The 20,282-nt window shown below is 38.9% G+C and overlaps 1 protein-coding gene across 1 annotated transcript in view; it reads left to right on the forward strand.

Moving 5' to 3' along the window:
* The window catches only part of gnaz (guanine nucleotide binding protein (G protein), alpha z polypeptide), a 34,132-nt gene extending 19,083 nt beyond the window's left edge, over window positions 1-15,049 (forward strand). Inside the window, exon 3 of the mRNA XM_082540230.1 lies at window positions 12,900-15,049. Within this exon, the coding sequence (XP_082396356.1) occupies window positions 12,900-13,244 (345 nt within the window). The 3' untranslated portion in view covers window positions 13,245-15,049. The remainder of the gene's footprint in view (window positions 1-12,899) is intronic.
* Window positions 15,050-20,282: the final 5,233 nt, after the last annotated feature.

Raw genomic sequence — 20,282 nt, forward strand, 5'->3', positions numbered from 1 at the left:
ATCTTCTCTTCATGGTTTTGGAATTTAAACGATTTCTTCTCCATAGCATATTCATCATCTTATCTGAGTGTTTTAGAAAAGTTACTTCTTGTTTAACTGCCTCCGGGATAACGGAGGATCAACAATATAATTGTATTTGGTTATGAGGGGAGATCGTCTCTTGCTTCACTTTTTCCACGATCCCAGCATCCACTTTCACCTTGATGTTTTACAGTCAACTCCAGAAATAGCTCAAGCGCAGAGGAAACTTGGTCATTGCTGGAAGTGGACTGGCCTGATAATGCATGGGTTACCCGGATAAAACAGGGTGTACATCGAGCCAGGTTGGAACATGAAATCAATTAGCTTTATAGGTTAAAAATAAAGTCTGAGGAGAAAATGCAGTATGGTGTTAATTGAGTTCACAGAATAAAGTGTGAGGTTGTACCTGTGAGAATTAGCAGATTGTGCAGGCACTGTATAGCAATGGGAGTTAACTGGTGCAAGGAAAAACAACTTTTATTATTCAAACAAAGGCGAAGAAAGCTATCAGAGTGTATAAATCCAAAGGAAGGGGAGTTATGTGGATTGTCAGGAAAATGCATGATATACTTATGAATTTAAAAACCAAAAATGCCCTCATCAGCCACTTGATTGGGGACACCTTGCTAGTATTGGGTTGGATCTCTTTTGCCTTCAGAACTGCTTTAATGCTTTGTGGCATAGACTCAAAGTGTTGGAAAGGTTCCTCAAAGATTTTGATCCACATTGACATAATAGCATCACAAAGTTGTTGCAGACTCGGCTCCCACTCTACTACGACTCAGCGGTGCTCTACTAGATTGGGATCTGGCTGCTGTGGAGGCCATTTGAGTAAAGTGAACTGTGTCTTGAACACCGCCACATTCAAGAAAGCAGTTTGAGATGATTGGAACTTCGTGTCATGGCAGAAGATACACTGTGGCCATAAAAGTATGGACATGGTCAATAGCAGCATCCAGATAGACTGTGGAGCTGTTACTAAAGGGCCCAAAGTGTACAAAGAAAATATCTCCCACACCATTACACCATCACCAGCATTCTGAACCTTTAATACAAGGTAGGATGTAGCCATCTTTTTATGTTGTTTACAAGAAATTCTGACCCTACCATCAGAAAATTGAGACTCATCAGACCAGGCAACATTTTTCCAATTTTCTCTTGTTCAATTTTGGTGAGCCTCTGCGAACTGATAGCTTCAGTTTTCCGTTCTTAGATGACAGGAGTGGTACAAGGTTTGGATTCAGAGATGCTCTTTTGCTTATATCAGCTGTAACAAGTGGTCATTGCAGTTACTGTTGCCTTTTTGTCAGCTCAAAGCAGTTCGGCCATTATCATTATCATTGCCCTCAATGTAAAGTTGTTTTGACTGTGAATACACAGTTTTATTCTTTAGTTGGACAATTAATGCAATTCACACTTGTGTCAAGGGGAATTCTTGGCTGGAAAAGCAAGAGGAAAGATATCCATGCTCTTTGGCTCAAAGTAATAATTTAATCATTAAGCATTTTTGCAAAAGCAAGTTTTGATCTTTCTCGGGCAACTTGACAAAGAGAAGAAAAAAAATGCATTTTTTAGAAGCTCTAATTTACACAGATCATTGTGAGCTCAGGCAGGTGAATGGGAACAACCACACATAGCATTCCTTAAATAAAAAGTTTTTGCGTGAAAGCTTAGGGCCAACCCAGTGTGTATGAGAAGACAAAGCACGTACAAACTCCAAAGCACATGCAAACCCCAAAACACAACGGAAGTGCTCCAGAACGCTAGGGGCAGTGATGAGCTCGATTTGCAAAATAAACGGCAAGTTTGTCTGTATGGGACGGTCTAGTCTCCGTCGCGCTTCCCAGGTTGCCTAGCAACCATGATACTAACTGCTGGAAACGCGTCATACAGCTTTGTTTGACAGAAATGAAGGAGAACATATTTTGTTCATTTGTTTGTTTGTTTCTACAAGAGCTTTGTGTGATTTGATAAGTATCTGAGGCTGAGGCCACAGGACAGTAAAACATGATTTTTGGGCTTCATTTCTGTACTGAACAGTCATTTAAGATTAGTTAGTAAATAAGAATTAGCTAATGTTGTTCATGAGACTAAAGTCATATCACTTTGGCAATGTAAATATAATATGGCCAATATTATAGTTATTATATTAATCATTATTAGCTATTACAGCAGTGAACATGAACTCTGTGTCAAATACTGAGCTTCAGTACAGATTCAAGTTGCAGTTATTTATATGTCTTATCACCTTAAATCTTCACTCAAAGACAAGTATCTTTGACAGTGCATATATAGGTGTATCATATATAAGAGACAAATGTTGTTCCTTCATGTTGGCATTACTAAATTTGGCTCATTGCTTACATATATTTATAAAAAGAAAATGTACAAGCTGTGATAACTGTTTCTGATAAAATGAAGAGTAGACTGATATATGAAATATTCCTTTATTGGGTGAGAAAATCAGACCATGTCATAACTGCTTTCAGTCATACAGAATAGATATCAGAGCCTTAAACAGGCTGGCTTCTGCTAAATGGGTCAAACTGGGCAGAAAGTATACAAACACGTAACATCCTTATAGAATATGATGTAACACTATAGATCAACTTACCTCAGAATATATAAAGCATATAAACAATTACAGCAATATGATGCAACAAACACAGCAGTGCTACTAATCCAAAATACTCAAAGCTTCATAGAACTGGAACAAACATTTATTTTTAGGTCCATTCTGCTGCTGATACATACTTTAGGTTTCTGAATATTAAACTTGTTGCTGCCTTTCATAGTGTGTAACTTGAAGGCCCTGAGTACTTTCTCCCACACTGAAAACACTGGAATGATAAAATTATTTGAACATTACCTAATAAGACTGATTCAGGACAGACAATTAGTTATTTTAAACTTTTCTAGCAGTCCTTCACAAACAGGGAACGGTCTGTCTATTCTCTCCATCTGTCAGCTGCTGCTGGCTCTTCCTCCTCATCTTCCTCACACACTGCTGAGTTTGTCCTGGTGGATCATCAGATGATGTGCAGCAGTGGGTCCCTCAGTCTGTCCTCACTCTGGACACTTGCAGTTGTCACACATGGAAATCAAATGTGTGATAAGCTGCAGGATTCAAACACAAGTGTGACTTATAAACACATGTTCATACTTTTATTCCACAATCAGAGAGAAAGAAAAAGAGAGAGAGTGCAGGACAGACAGACAGGTGAAAGTCTCAGGTGTATACACTGCTACAAAACAGCACAAAAGAAGGAGGTTTTAGTGTTTGTGTTATTACGAAACAAGAAGAGTTCCCAGATGGTACAGTGGACACATGTGTGATCCTGCGATTAAAGCATCTTTCTTTCAGCTTCACGAGTGAACCGTCAGCTGTTCAAACACACGTTAAAGTCCGTTTGGCTCGACACCACCGAACAGAGGCAGCAATATAACATAGCTAACATTAACAGTGCAGTGAATCCTGCTTGTGCCGTGATATTCAGGACTGCAAACCGAGCAGCATCACTGACTTTCAGCTTGTTGTGTTTGTGGATATATGACTGACTTTAATTATCCATAAAATCATCACATTCTCTGTAAGATTAAGGTCGACTATATATATATTTTTTAAAGTAAAGGCTTTAAAACCAAGTTAGTACAAACATCGCTAATGTCACATAACTTTCCCGACATGTGGCCAACATGTTTTAATGTTCATTATAAAAACATTTGCGCATAAATAAGTGACATAATATTCAGTACTTACTTCCGAAAGTTTACTCTTCGGCGACTCCGCTTCCGCTGTTTTTTTCAGCAAAATTATCCACACCACCGCGGCGCTATGAAATCTGGGATATGTTGGGCCATGAAGGCTACACCGACCCATCCTTAAAATTCAGGAAAATTAAGGACGCATTTGAGGGCCGCATTTCGAGCAGCCTTTGAATTGGGACAGCCTTCATCGTGTCGCTGTGACGTAATCGGCCTTAAAATGCGGCCTTTAAGGCTGCAGACCGAGCAACCTGAAACAGTTTCTCATCTGTTTTGGTCATGTAAATTTACGTGTAAATTCTGGAAGGATTTCCACAAGTTTATTACTGACTTTGTTCTCCCTAATCTTCAACTGTACTATAAGGATGTTATCTTTGGCTATTATAATTTTAAAGACAAGGACAATGATGCTTTCTTTTTTATAAATTTGGTTTTTATTTTTGGCAAAATTTCATATACACAAAAGCAAAGTCCTCGGCAGAAAGCCTGAACTTCTTGTATTAAAAATGGAACTTGCACAATATATAAGGACAATCTCCTCATCAAAAAACACTAAGGCTCTCAAGACTGTTAACATCTGTAACCGATTGAAACTGCTAACTTGATTTTGGCTCTTGCAAACTTTTGTTTATTTATGTTCCCCTTAATTTATTTTATTTTTTGTACTCACTTTTGTCTCACTGTCCTTGTCACTCTTTCTGTTCCTCATTGTACTACCACAATGTCATCTTTTATGTGATCCCTGTTTTACTTGACTGTATGTCTATAATGTGATAAATAAAGTTTAAAAAAAAAAAAAAAAGGCTGCAGACCCTGAATTGGGATACAGCGTAAATCCTGTCATTGGTACTTCCTGGCTTGTGTAGTTACTAGGTAACAAAAGCTCAACACTGCCCCTAGCGTCCTGGAGCACTTCCGTTGTGTTTTGGAATTTGCATGTGTTTTGGGGTTTGCATGTGTTTTGGAGTTTGTACGTGCTTTGTCTCTAGGGGCCACTGTAGCTAACCCACATGCTGTGAAGTGACAGCGCTAATCACCGAGTCACATCAATCATACTCGTCAAAATTACACAAGAGAGCATGTAACTAATATTGCTTTATAATAACCATTGTCAACAATAATTTTTAACTCTAGTGAAAACTAATAAAAAATAATGCTTATTACTAATGTTCTAATTTATGGTAGTTTGTGTTGTTTACTGTACTGTAGCTATAAGATGTGGATGACATGGGCACACATTATATTTTATATGCCATTTTAAGCATGTCTTAGTGGTTAACACATGCTGCCATTTTAAAACAAAAGTTTGATAATCAGGTAGTTTTCAGTCCAAAAGTATCAAATACTGCAGTTTTCTCAAAGCGGATAGTATCTAGCATACAAACCAGGCGTACTTTGAGGTTTGTGCTGTATCAGCAAGACAAATCTCACGATTCATATGGGTTCATGTGATGAGACAAACCAAAACCAATAGTATTACAGTGCTGAAAAATCTGGTTAAAAATCTAAAGCTCTGCACAAAGTTTAAAACTACATTAGCATACAGGCAAGGTAAGCTGCTCAAAAACAGCCAGAGAAGAACAAGTTAACATGTTTGTTACACAGAGAAATTGTGTGTCTGAATTAATCTACCAAAGCTACCCGACTCTTTGTGAAAATTAATTACCCCTTAAATCTAATACTTGGTTGAAAAAATGCAATCAAGTGTTGGTGATAACTGACGATGAGTCTTGCACATCACTTTGGAGGAATTTTGGCCCACACTTCCTTGCAGAATTGTTTTAATTCATTCACCTTGGAGGACTTTTCAAGCAGAAAAGGCCTCTTCTAAGGTGATGCCAGTGCATCTCAATCTAATTTAAATCCAGACTAGGCCACTTTAAAAACCTTCATTCAGAGGTGGACTTGCTGCTGTTGGACATAAACTAATATCTGGATATTTTCCTTCAGAATTTTCTGGTAGAGAACAGAACTCATGGTTCTGTCATTCGTCCAGGTCCTGAAGCAGAAACCAGACCCAGACCATCACACTACCATCTCTTTCTCATTGTTGAATCATGAACTCTGACCTTAACTGATGAAAGTGAGGCCTACAGATCATTAGATGTTGTTCTGTACTTTACTGTCATTTACTTTTTGTGGTTAGAAAAAAAGCAAAAATTAAAAAAAAAGTGCAGATTCTGACAAAAATGGTGATTACGAAGCGAAACATTGGTGACTTTTAAAACATTAAAACTAAAATGAATTAGTATTCAGTACAGAATGCAGGGCACACGTGTGTGAAGCAGGAAGTGTAAGACTCTTATGTAACAAGCAGTGTCAAAACTCTATGTCTTGTCTTACAACAGACACAACAAGCAGTGTCAAAACGCTATGGCTTGTCTTACAACAGACACAACAAAGACTATACATGTCCAAAGTCTGTTGTTTATACAGCGCTACATATAAAATACATATGTATAACAGATATTTATATTGGATACTTAGTGGTTTAAAATCGAGGAACTTGGGTATAAATTCTGGCAATTTAGTACAGCTGCCACACCACACCCAATAAATCTACATGATCATCAGGTTGCAGTATTACACCACAGCTACATCGCAAAGGTTGCTGGAAACAAGCAGCTTCCGTTCAGGGGAAACATTTTTTATACATTTCTGAGAAATGTTACATTTTCCATCTTTTTAAGTTAGGTTATAGGGAGTCAGCAATGCAGACTCCAAAGATTTAGATAACAAGGCATGACCACATCCTTGCTTTAACATTTTGCAAGATAATCTGCAATAAAGTTGAAATCAAAAGCAGCAAAATGAAGCTGGGTTGACACATTATAATAATGTTGTTAGAGCAGCTGGCTCCATAATGAGGCATTTTAAAGGTCTTTAAATATCTCTGACCTTGTTAAAAGCATGTCAGTAACACTGAATAAATTTGCACAGTATGCAAATTATTTGCGTAGACTCATTCATATTTTTTTTTATTGCATCACAAATATCGAACATTTTATTCAATGAAAACACTTGGAAAGATTATTAACATCTACATTAGAAGTGCCACAATTGAGTCACAGAGTGTAAAACCATTAGTTCGTGGGAATTAAAACTTTGCATTACAACAAGTTTCTCATGAACAAAAACCAGGGTACTGATTCAATAGTCCTACCCAGGAGTGACTCATCAGTTTTCATTTAAGTGCATCTCTGACTCACTGATTTCTCAGAGTAAGGTGGAAGTGCTGTAGGTTTGAACCCAGTCATTGCAGGATGGTTTAATAGAAAAGTTTGCCCTGAGGCTTTGTAAGAAATATATAAGAAATATATTAAACATAGTGACAAACAACACAAGAGGACTGAAAAGGAAAGCTGAATTGCACAACCACATTTGGTGTGTGGTCGTTGTTGGTGTTCTTAACAGTCATTAGAACTTTTGAGACATTCATCAGATTTTTCTGCGCATGTTTACAAATATATTTAAGCTGCTTTCAAGAACAAAAGGTCCCATTTTATTGTGATACCTTAATGCTGTGACCGGTGATCACTTAAGTGGTTTCAGCATTCAGGATTCATACAAGCAGAAAAAAATCAGAACTCATCTGACCGATAAAACACTGGTTCCGTTTCCATGCATCAACTCGCGCAAGACAGAAAATGCACCATAATAATTACAGTATATTTACCCATCATCCCATTGCCTGATGCATTTTCGCTGTCCCATCCCTGTCTTCATAATGAATCGGTTACCACGGCTACTGTTGCTTAGCAACAGGCCAGTCAAATGCTCCTAATCCTGTGCTGTTGACAGTGAGCTGTGACTAGGGAAGGGAGGATGAGAAGGGAAAGGAGCGGGGGGGGGGTACAATAAACAGCAGCGCTGGAGAGAATAGATGAAGTTTCATGCATGTATTGTGTTCCTGTTCGAGTGTTTGTGTTATTATGAATATGTAGCGCAGGTTTATATGCAACGGCTGACGCCGAGCAACTGCAGTCAATTCTTTTTATCTGTGAGGGGAAAATGAAAAGCATAGATATGAGATTAGCGCTTGCTTAAGCTTGTGTTTGCCAAACATGAGCACAGACGCTGACTGTACTGTCAGCTCTACTTCTATTGTTTCATTTATTATTTCAGTAATCTCTCAAATGGGAATTCATTACCTGTCACATGAAAGGACGCTGGAAATCAACGAATAGGGTTTCACGTTTTCGAATGTGGACCTTTGTTGTGTGTGCCTTATCTTTCAAGCTACAGCAGAGATGATGTGTGAACGGGCCTGGATGTAAAACATTTTCCCTGATCGGTGACTTTGAACAGTAGTGGCTGTTTTTCAGAATCGCTCGGGCATTAAATGTGTTTCAGACAGATAGTTTTTTTCAGAAATATTTCCAGCCCTGTGCTTCTTAACTGGCTAATGGGTTATCAAAGGCATTACCATCATGTTTCTTCGTATCAAATAATGGTGTTTTGGAAAAAGAGCTTTCCATTATATGACTAAGAATACAGAAGATATATATGACCCTTGTTATAGCGACATACAAGCCTAGTACCTGTCATGGCCTCTATATTTTTCTTAGAGTGCTTTGAACTTTGTCTTATTCACATCATTGTCATAATAAGGTGACAGACAAAAATATTAAACAAAATAGCCTAGATGAATTTGTTAAATTTGTTTAGCTCATGTTCAACTTTTTTTTTAAAAGTGCTTCTGGTCATGTGTACAAATACATTGTGTTTATGTTTGTTTGCCTGTTCTTAACAGCTACACCCTGCAGTGTTGCTGCCCACAGTAACAACATTAGTAATTAAAAAGAGAGCGGAAATAGAAAGGGAGCGGTCTGAATAATGCAACTCTCAGGTGCAACAGGGAAAAAAAAGAAATATGTTGACAGAAAAAAAGCAACCTTGGCAGACAGATGCAGGGTGTCATTTCTTGTCAGGCAGTGACATGTAAATTTAACCTTAATGAGTAATGGAGAGATGGCTGCACACTTAAATGGCTTGTATTTGGGAAACAAAGCAATGACACAGTGATGAACTTCCTCATTAATACTTAAGCTTAATTAAAGCCCACACCGCTCTCTTGAGTACTCTGGCAGGAGGAGGTGAGGGGGAAGCAGGGTGTGTGTGCGTGCACATATGTGTGAGCATGTCTGCATCAGTGGGTGCTTGAAGCAAAGGAGGGGGTCTGCGTACTTTGGGGACCCCCCAACCCTGCTCTCCTTCCACCCCCCGTTAGGAAACACTTGCTGTAAAGTGATAGGTGGCCAGGTGAGGAGACTTGAGAGTCCCTTGGCTCAGCTGGCTGTCTCCTGCTATGCTCTCTTTACCATCTGGGCTCTTGTTTTGACACCCTGGAAAAAGGAGGAGTGAACTCAAACAGCCTGACAGGACCATATGCGGTATACAATGTTTAGGTCTCAGCACCCGGGATGCACACTTGTGAAGGAAGGAGAGCTTGTGATTCAATCTGATTAGGTAGCGACATGGGACTGGTAACAGAAAGGAAAACAGACAGACAATAAAAGAAAAAGGCACTTAAATGCTTAAGTGCAGAGCAGATTTGGCAAACACACTCTTATGCAATTTGTATTGAACACTAAAGCCAAAATTATTTCCTTCTTCCTGTTGTGTCTCATTTTGATTTTTTCAAGCAATTAGCTCATTTCTGGATGGGACAATAAGGCTTTAAAAAGACATTTAGACAGAGCTCGGTGAGTTGATCACCTTCTGTTACAACAGATTTTCTTTTTTACTTTTGAGGCTGCTTCCTTCAGTGGTGCATTTATTATTGGATACTCTGTCAAACTGTTGCATTGATAGCGAAAATGACTGCCAGGGAGCCATTTAATGATTCTCAAAGTTAATGGTTTAGTGCATACTTTGATTTTCAGTTTTTCTTTAGCTTTCTACTACACTATTTAAATTATGCTCAAAAAAGCATATATTATTCTGGCTTTACAGTTCACTCTTTACTTGAACAGTCTGTAAAGATTACAGCTTTCACCAGACTAGCTTGCTTTCATTTCATCTGGCTAACTATCACCACTCAATCCACTTTATCACAGTTATTTCTCAACCTAATTTTTTCAACATGCAGGGGTGCCTCCAGGATTTTTAAAGTGGGGTGGCACAAGCTGTGCCAATAACCAGTAAAAGGAGGGTCATTGGAAATTTTTTAATTTTAAACCCAGGAAAGCAGAAATATGTGCACAGACCTGCTTCCTTAAACATGGATTAGAAGATGTTGCTACCTCCATAATAAGACAGCAGCTGCACTGAATCACACACAAGCAAGGTAAAGGTAACATAATCTAGTTAGAAAAATCAAAATATGTTACATTTTACTGAGTGCTAGAAGAGTTAGACTGGTTGGCAACTACCTACCAAGCAGCGGTTGGGGGTTGCTGTCAGTGGCTGAAATTGAAATTGATTGCCAAAATCCCAGTTGTAAAGACTTAGAGACCAGTCTGGTAGAGACCCCTGGTAACGACCAATCACATGTTTTTCTGTTGCTGAGTGGACGGTGGAAGTTGCCTGCTGTTGCTAAGTGAAAATAGTTGCACTATAGCACTGCATCGACAACGTCCTTCAAATTGCTTTGGTCTCTAGAAGATTGTAGCCATTGCCCATTGGAAGATGTTTAGTTGTGTTCAAACAATAGCCAGCTATTTGCTAAGCGGTGGTGATACTGTGAAACTTTGCCCTCAAAGTAAAATTAGCATATTTTGAAATGTGATGGTTTCGTGGTTTAGGCACGGCATTTACTATGGTCTGTGTTTCCAATCTGTGTCGCACTTTTCAAAATGTCATTACTGCTCCATGGTTAGTTACAGAGTGTGCAAAAATTTGGCATCTTCCGTACAAGCTACGGGTGACTGCGGTAATCTACTAGCGATGAAAGCAATCACAAAGAGGTTTTTAGTAGATTTCACCAAACAACAGCCAGCAATCCACATACCCACTAGCAAACAGTCACGGAGTGCTCATTTTTCCCTAGCGACAGTGGTTGCCAGGTGGCACTCAACTGGTCTGTGTGACTGAGGCCTTAGATGACGACAGGCAATGGACCAAGCCACTGTAAAGTATTGTATTCAGGTATTGTTTCCCATTCAGGATTCAACTAGTAGCTTGATATACTATTATTTAACATTACATAATTATCTATTTACAGTGCCTTGATGAAGACAGTTGTTGTGCACGGCACCTCTGTTAATAAGGCTTAAAAGGTGGCTGCCGGTCAGGAAGAGGCAGAATGTACAAGGAACCAGGACTGAAACTTCGGACTGTTTGTATCACAAATTCATTTTCAGTTTCACAGTCAATACACCCCTGGTGGCATTTCTGCTCTTTCAGTGAACTGCAAAACAATTAGCATAATCAAGGGTACTGTAGTTAAAATGAATAATCACTGGATGTACAAAAAATAAAACTAGCTAAAGTATAAACAATATATAGAGGTTAATTAGGGGGTAAATATCAAGCCTGAGGAAACTTTGGTGAAAGTGTATGGAGATTGTGATGTATATGTGCGTGAGTGTGCTTTTATTGCTTAAAACTAGCACTGAAATGAATAAAATAATTATAAGAAAACATAAAAAGTGCACTAACACAGTTTGTGCATGTGAATGCGGTCTTCTTGGCACACATTAACAGCTTTAAATGCATTTTTTGGAGCAGTATCTAAGGGATACCTGCAATACAAGTTTCTCATAACTGCAGTCTTTTCATCATTATCCAAAAATAATGCACTTACACCACTGAATTATGAGGGTTTACTTTGAATCTGGCAGCGATTTCCTAATCCTGTGCTATTTCCCTCAGTATCTCTTTTTTTTCATGCTGTGCAGATCTTGTGATTTGCTCAGAGCATCATGTTGTTTCTGTAACCTTTTAAACAGCAGCGTTTCATCTGACAACCTCCCAGTCACAAGCTACTGGCCACTCGCCACATGCCAGCAGATGCCATGAACAGATCAGCTTTCTCTTTCTTAGCTTTGCCTTATACAATCAACATCACATGAGCACAGCTGTAAGAAAGTGCATACATACTCATGTTCGCAGGCTTTTTGTTTTTTCTTAAGCACCCTAACCTGCATGTTTTTAAAGATTACTGCAACACGCTATCAAAAATGAGCTGCATAAAGTTTCAAAAAAACACATAACTGTGGTAGTCTCATTTCTCTCGCTAGTAGTCCTCTCTGCTCAACCCTTACTTTAACTTATGGCTAACGGATTTGTCTGCAGGATACAGCAGGCATCAGCGATTTCCATCAGAGAGTTGTGAAATCTATTTTTTTATCTCACTTTAGAGAAAATGAATGTGACATCTAATGTGGTCCTACGGCTAAATGTGATAATTGACCCACTTTTTGAAAAGCTCCAATGTTATTTATCAAAGTTTAAGGCTGAAGGTGAACTTTGTCATCAAGCCACAACAGTTATAGCATGCTAGGAAAAAAAAGTTTTCAGCATCCAAATGAACCATAACGGAAAAGAGGTAGGCACTGAGAGGGAGAAATCAGTGTTGTTCTTATTATCCTTCTGTAAGCTTTCCTAAGTCTCAGCTGCACAGTGTTTCTGTTATGACAAACTATATAAGGCCATAGAAGTGTGTTCCACATGAGCCACTCACATTTTCTTATATGTGAGCTACTCTTTAGGGAATAAGTTAGTTTGTTTGACTAAAGACTTGAACACGTTTTCCCTGACTGATCATTTCACTGTGTAGGACTTGGATTAAGCAAGCAACGGAAGAAGAGATAATCAGCAGTTTTAGAGGAGAGCATAAGAGTTCAAACAAAGGTCTGCGGCTGTCTTAGTCTCAAGTCTGTGTTGACATAACAGAGAAGGCGTACCTTTGGCTAGTCTAGTAGATGTCTGTGACATGTGCTGGATGATTTCAGACTTAACATGTCCTCATTTACCTGAAATCTCGAGCTACCAGAATGAGTCCAGTTCGGTTAGTCTATGTTCTTAACTCTTCACAATGCGAAAATCTGGGCTGGTTTGAGTTGTTATTACAAACTAAATGCTACATTTTCTTTGTCATGAAGTCATTTTTCTCATGATCTAATTCCCCCCCCCCCCACTACTTTTCTTCCCTTTTCTCCTTCACACAGAGCCGTATGGCCGAGAGCTTGCGTCTGTTCGACTCCATCTGCAACAACAACTGGTTCACCAACACGTCGCTCATCCTCTTCCTCAACAAGAAGGACCTGTTGGCTGAGAAGATAAAACGCATTCCCCTGACAGTGTGCTTCCCCGATTACAAAGGTCAAAATACCTATGAGGAGGCAGCTGTCTATGTGCAACGGCAGTTCGAGGACCTCAACCGCAACAAGGAGACCAAGGAGATCTATTCGCACTTCACCTGTGCCACCGACACCAGCAACATCCAGTTCGTGTTTGATGCTGTCACGGACGTGATCATCCAGAACAATCTGAAATACATTGGGCTATGCTAGGACCTGACACGGGTGGGGTGGGGTGGTGGTAGGGGGTGAAAAGCGGGCTGCTGTTAGCCTGCCGCGAGGCTGGATAAACAAAGGCATGTTAGCCTGCCGGGCAGTTTATCTCTTTGAAGAGGGGGCAACAGAGGACTGGAAAGGAAATGAGTTAATAAGACAGTGAGGGATGGACAATACTGTAGATTCAAGTGTTTCAATGGAAACAACAGAGCTGAAGGTCCATGGTTGAGGTGGGATTTCTACCCTACATGTTTGCACTGAATATGAGTATGCAGAGACACCCAAACACATGCACACCAACACACATCCTTATAGTTTGCTCACACGTGCGATCTTCAGTCAGACACTGGTTTGACAAGGCAACACTGGAAAATTTTTAGAAAGCTGCCCCCAACTGCCTGTCAAACCTGAAACCTGAGTCAGTTAATGCTGCTTAATCGAAAATAATTTCTGCAGAATCAATGCTCTCTTTTGGCTTTTTACCCAAACAATAGTAAACGGCGAGGGCACCTGAGGAGACACGGATATAGAGACAGAGAGAGAGCCTGTATTTCTGGGGGAAAAAGAAGTCAGTAAACATGACGTCACAGGTTTTCTGCCGAAAAGAGGAAACTGCCACAGTCTAAAGTTGAAGTGAAACATGTTTTTTACGCACCATTTCTGTTCTTTCCTTATCAGCTGTCTGTTGTTGTTCTTTTCCTCTCTTTCTTTTATCTTTTTGCGCTTAAAAAAAAAGAAAAGAAAAAAAGAACATGTCTCTCAAACCAGCTTTTACAGCAGGTCCCTGACTTAAAACCAGGAGTATGTTACACTCGGAAGAGTCAAAAGTATTTTTCATTACCGTTTCCAGCAAGAGACAAAAAAAAAAAAAAAAACAGTGCCAAGATCAGTTTGTAAATAAATCTGGATCCCATCCTTTATGTTACTTTTTTTTTCTTTTTTTGGTTTAGTTTTTATGGACGAAGACATTAAATCATGCATGATTTTGTTACTTTGGGATACTAATATATTTTCTTTGGGATTATGTTCCTCTTTTCCTAGGTTCTAAATAATATATTCCCAAAAATATATATTAAAGTCAAACACTGTGTACGATTGTACAGTTGTCAGAGAGGAATCTATTGAAAAGAGTTATATAAATATAATAATGATGATCAGAATTTTTATGGTGACAATGCTAACGGCGATGATGAATATACTGGTGATGAAGATAACCTCACTACAGAAGTTTGGGGGTGAAAGGGGAGACTGTAGAAGAACCTGAAAACAAAGAAGCAAACTTTCAAAGTTCAATCGTCCTTGCATTATCTAAATGGAAATTGTTAAACCAGTCAGTCAGTATGATGTGTAAATATACTGTAAGGTACACTCTTTGTTCAAACAACATGAAAAATAACGGTTGAGTTGGGATGCTGTGAGTGCGATAAAGAGAGAGTGAGAGACAGAGGAGGAAGATCCCACTCCACTCCTCCTCTTACCCTTTCTTTTTTTAGTTCAGAGAACAACTCAGCCAAGGGCTTGACTTTACAGGATGTCCACTTCAACAACAGACTAAAACGATGAAACAAACAAACAAAAAAAGACGTATAAAAGGACAATAACTATTAATAAAACAACTTATGCAAATTTTTATGGTGTAGTAAATGTGTTTTTGGGTGGTGATTGTGTCAACGGTGTTTTAAATGTGTTCGTGAGGGGAATGTTTATAGAGGACGGACTGCCGCAGGCCCTCCATATTCTTTCGTAATTATGCTGCATCGAGTGATTTTTTTGCAACTCGGAATAGAGCACCCTGTCTGAAACTTTGCTTCCATCTTCAGTGTCCAAACGATGACAAAAAAGTGTTTGTCCTCCTCGTACAATGTAGCCACTGGGCCAAGCAGAACTCGGACCTAAAGTATGCAATTAAATCACTGCAGAATGAACTTGGCCTACGTGTGATTGGGTGACGGTGCACAGCAGCACACAGACTTCATTCTAATTAGTGTATAAACTCCAGCATCACCAGGTGGGCTGATAGAGTCCACAAATACTTTTGGATTTTTGCACTTCTTAGTTTTTAGTCAAGTAGTCATTTCAAACTTCCCTACTCTAAAGGAAGAAGATATGCTATTAAAAAAATACTTTCACTGTATTCAAACCTATAATAGGATGATATGACCCTGTGGCCATCCTAGTACACTCAAGTGGAACAAACTTTTTCGTGTTTGATTTAGCATTCAGTATGTCACACAGGGGACCAAGCGTTAAATAAAACTACTATTTTGCCTTTTACATCCTCCTCCTTTCATCATGATCTACATCCATGTGTGGGAAATGTCTTCAGGTCATGGGGATATTGTTTTGTGGACTGATTGAACCAACAGTGGGAATCTGTTTGAGGGATGAACATAAATAAAATTCATTTCTGAGAAGGCTGAAATTGTGCCTTATGACTGTCATGTGGTTGGAGTTGGTGCCAACTTTGAAAACTGAGAGAGAAGTCGCTGCAAAAAAAAAAAAAGGTCAAAGTCCTGCATTTCTTTCATTAATTTGTTTATTAATTCAAATGAGACTGGAGTTTAAATAATTTATTTGTTTATTTATTTATTTTCCAAATAAAATTTGAAGTACAAACTGGTCGGCCTTATGCTGTCAGAGGGTAGCACTAAGCAGCTCATTGTGACACTGACAGAGGTTTTTAAAGAAAAATAACACAAAAAGTAGCAGTAAAATGTTTCAACACACTCAACAAACCTTTGGTGATGTGTACAGATCTGGGTTTTGTGGTCTAATAACTCTTAAGAAATTCGCTAGAAATGATCGCAGTTTAGCTTGCCAAAACTCATGACAGCTTAAAATTTCATTTTCTAAATACAGTAAAAATAAAAATGCACTCTTGTTGGCCAATCCCAGTAGTTTTAACAATTTTTGAAATACTCACAGCAGTCCATCTGGAAACCAGCAATGTTCAAATTAATATAAATCACCTTTCATCCTCATTCGATGCTCAATTTGACCTCCAGCAGGTCGTCTCGTCTACGTTTCTAAATGCATTGAGTTCAGAGTGATAGACCAAGAGTTTGTCACTGAATGCTTTGGTAAGTATGAAAATAATGTGAATCACATGCTGCCTTTGTAGCCAGAACAAAGTCCGATTTTGGACTGACCTGTCAGACAGCAGCCTCTATGATCAAAATAGCTGGCATATTTCATCCCTGCAGAAGAAACTGGAAGAAATGCTCAGGACTTCACCAATACATGTGACATGATAATTTTTTCAGTACATTGTGTATATACATTGTAAAAAGATGCAAAAATAATTATTCCCCAAGAAAATTAACAAAGAGTGATCTAGAGTAACAAAAATTAGGATGGTAACAGGGCTAAAATAAAGATGATGGAAGGTTCCCTAACTTTTCAATGGTCAGTGTTCCCAACATTTTGAGATATTTAAAAAAAAGAATATAAAATCTTGTGATCTGCTATATTTTAAACTTACCAAAATGAAAAAAATCTATCAGAATATTACAAGAAACTTTGTCACCTAGTAGTCTGTATGGGTCAGTGCGTTCTCATATGAATTCAGAGGTCAGGGTCAGGTTTTTGCTGTTTTACGTGATGGAAATACAGTACATGGAAACAGATTGATGGGCCTATAAAAAAATTACCGGCTTATAACAAAACCTCTGACTGTTTTTACTTTTAGATTGTGAAGCATTGCCCAAAAATCTAAGACTTAAACGGGGGCCAGAAACCTCCGGTTTGTCATCAGTATTGGGACATACAATAAATAATAAGGAAAAAGGACTGAAGCATTTCTAAAAATAAGAAGTAGTTCAAAAAACAACCACAGGCACAGAAAGAGACATTTTTGGCCATATGATGACAGCTCTGAAACAATAAATATCTGTAATTCCTGGCATGCTCCAGCCCTGTCTATTTGTAGGCCTCCTGAATCATTCAGACATTTTTCAAAGAAAGAGAAGGAAAACAAAGCCTTTCCCACTAACTGGTCTTGTCTGTTTCCATGTTGTTGACCAGAACCAGACCTCTATAAGTACACTTCCTCACGCCATTCCCACTAGGTATGTCTTGTGATTCTGTGTTTCCGCTTGTCCTCAGCTCAACTCTTTTAACTTACTTCAGCTGACTTTTCCCTGTGTCTCCGCACTGACCTCCACATTTATTCTTGCACTCTATTTCCCTCAGGGCGCTCTCTCCCTCTTTCCCTCTAAGCTTTCCTATCTGCTCCCACCTGCTTCTTGGCTGTAAACAGCCTTGTGAATCAAATGGACAAACCTCAAGCAGCTGTAGGAAAATTCCACAGGTCTGGCTTTCTTGGAAGAGTTTTAGTATTTCATCTCTGTCTTTCTTTGCCTGTATCTGGTGGCAAATCTGCCATTTACCACTTTAAATCCAGTCGATCCTCTCATCTCATCTCAGCACTGCTCATCTTACTCCTCCCTCCTCTGTTTGCTTTGTAAAAGGAATGATGACAGCCAAGCCTCATCCTTCAAACTAACCTTTGGACACTGTCTCCTCCTCTGACCCCTGTAACACAAGCTTAACGCCCTAAATGAAGTTCTGAAAAACAGACTTAACTTCTGTCCTCTTGAAACGACCTCCTGCTTGCTGTCCCGGACCACTGCTGCTGATCTGCACTACTTCCTAATGAGTATTATCAACTGTCCCTGACATCTGGCTGTGAACCATCTGCCTTTGAGTCAGCTCTCTGAGCTAAAGTTACCCTCACAAAACATCTTCTGGACCCTGTGACATCAGCTGTCAAAAACAATAAGTTATTGCCAAATATTAAGTCATTTTTAAAATTTTAGCAATGCCATTTTACTGGATTTTAATGGGTGGATAATGCACACTTATCAGTGTATGGGTAGAGAGGTGAGCTCAATTTAAAAGCAAGATTTACATTCTGTTACATCATTTTGTGAAAGCCCAATAAAAGCTCAATCATAAATTACAGAGTAATAAATTTAGAACTTACATTTATTTATTTTTCCGGAAAATGAACGAGCAAGTGTGCAGGTCCTCTTCTTTGACGATCTACAGCACAATTCCAGGATCACTATAACTGCAAATATCCAGTAAGCAGCTACAATGCATGCTTATCATTTAGTAATTTATGAGCATGCTTTGTTTTATTAAATTATGCTAACAAGAAACAACATGTGGTTGATTGCATTGGCATTAGTTATGCAAGCATTAGTCAAGAACTAGAACACAATTATGATAATTACAGTAATATAATAATATCTGATGATGGTAGATGTTAAAAACATAAATAAATCCAGAATTCAAAAAGTTTCTGCAATGCATCATGGTGGAGGCGCAACTTTGTGTGCTGAGATTTAGGCTAAAAAACAAAACTCAAAGGATTACGAACTCAGCGGGCCGATATCATCAACCAGTATCAGCTGTCTATAAATGCTGATATTAATCTATCAGTATCGATATTTATTTATCGATATCATTCTATTAATGATAAGGGAAAAATGAAGAGATGATTGAAGAGATGATTGAAGAGATCACCATTCAGATGTTACGAGTGTGAGTTTGCATAGCTTGTCCACCAGAGGGCACTATGCAACTGCCCTGTTTGTAACAACCAGCTGATCCAAGCTGCGTGAACAAGTAAATAAATATCTACGCAAAATCAGTTTACATTTTGTGTCTGAAAGAAAACAAATATTCCTGATAAATTGATTATTAAATGTGCAAATATCAATCTGAAAAAACGTACATCAAGTTGGATGGTTATGCACCATCAATATCTATAAAGAAAAACTTGTAATTCTAATCTTTCTAATAGTGGTTCAAATGTTTCTATCATAAGAAAAACAATGTCCACCACAACAAGTCTTTATTATACTGGTATGAGAGGCAAAAGCAGAACTGTACTGAAAACAGGCCTTAACAGGTCTGAAGTGGTGGGGAAGGCCTTGGTCAAGTCCATATCACAGTGCCTGTGGGCATCAGATAAAGTATGCCAACATTCCTCTGCTGAAGCAGAGGCTATAAAATAATATTTCACTCAGCTGCAGTTTGGCTGTGATTGCACAACGCCAGGCAATATAGACTGAATCACAAAAAAGGCTGAGGGTTAGGGCCCAGTCCTAGTCTTAAATTTGAAGCTTAAATCCATTCCGGTAAATGGTTTCCATATTTAACTTTGTACCAAGCCTTTAGTTATGTTCACAGTATGGGCAATAAAGTTACAAAATTGCCAAACACTGGCAGCTACGTTGTCACTGAGTTGCAGTTAAACTGTTGCGCAAAATGCAGGATTGCATTTGTGAACTTTCACTTCCTATTCAGTTAATGTTGCAACAGTAAATCACCAAAACACTTGTTTCACAGGGTTCCTCAGTCTCAGTGACTGAACGAGCAAAAACCTCTGACAAAAAACAAACAAAACAAAAAAAAGTCTGACAGTAAATTCACCACCACCAATCCAATGAAACCACAAAACTAACACCAGCACCGCCAACCCACAGCAACCCTCGTCGGCTTCCTGCTTCCAATGCGTGTCCCTGCAGCAGTGCCAACTGATGAGGTGTCAGAAATTGTCAGACTGACAGATATAGAGACAGTCACACTAACACAAGGCCAGCAGGAACTGATCAGTGAAATAGTGATGCACAGTAGCTGCTTTGCCATTTGTCTTATTCTGCAATGAATCACTTCCTCCTTTTTTTACTATTTTGGTTCCAGGAAAGCACATACAGGACGAAGTAGCTCCTGTGTTTAGCTTTGGTCAAGTGTGATAGTCTAATGCTGTTAGCCAGTTAAAAATACTTTTTTCCGTCTTTTGTGTGCGTGTGTCTGTGTGTGTGTGTGTGTCTGTGTGTGTGTGTGTGGGGGGGGGGGGGGGGGGGGGATTTGTCTGCCAAACTCTATGAAAAGCTCTTCTCCGCACTGTGCTTTTATGAACTGCACGCTCTTTATTACTGTAACACTTCTCCAGCTCTGTGGAGAGACAACACTCTGTCTGTTCACATTTTCTATGCTGGCCTCGGTTAATTGCCATAATGTGCT

The sequence above is a fragment of the Aulonocara stuartgranti genome (assembly GCF_965226115.1).
Source record: "Aulonocara stuartgranti genome assembly, chromosome: 7".
Lineage (NCBI taxonomy): Eukaryota > Metazoa > Chordata > Actinopteri > Cichliformes > Cichlidae > Aulonocara > Aulonocara stuartgranti.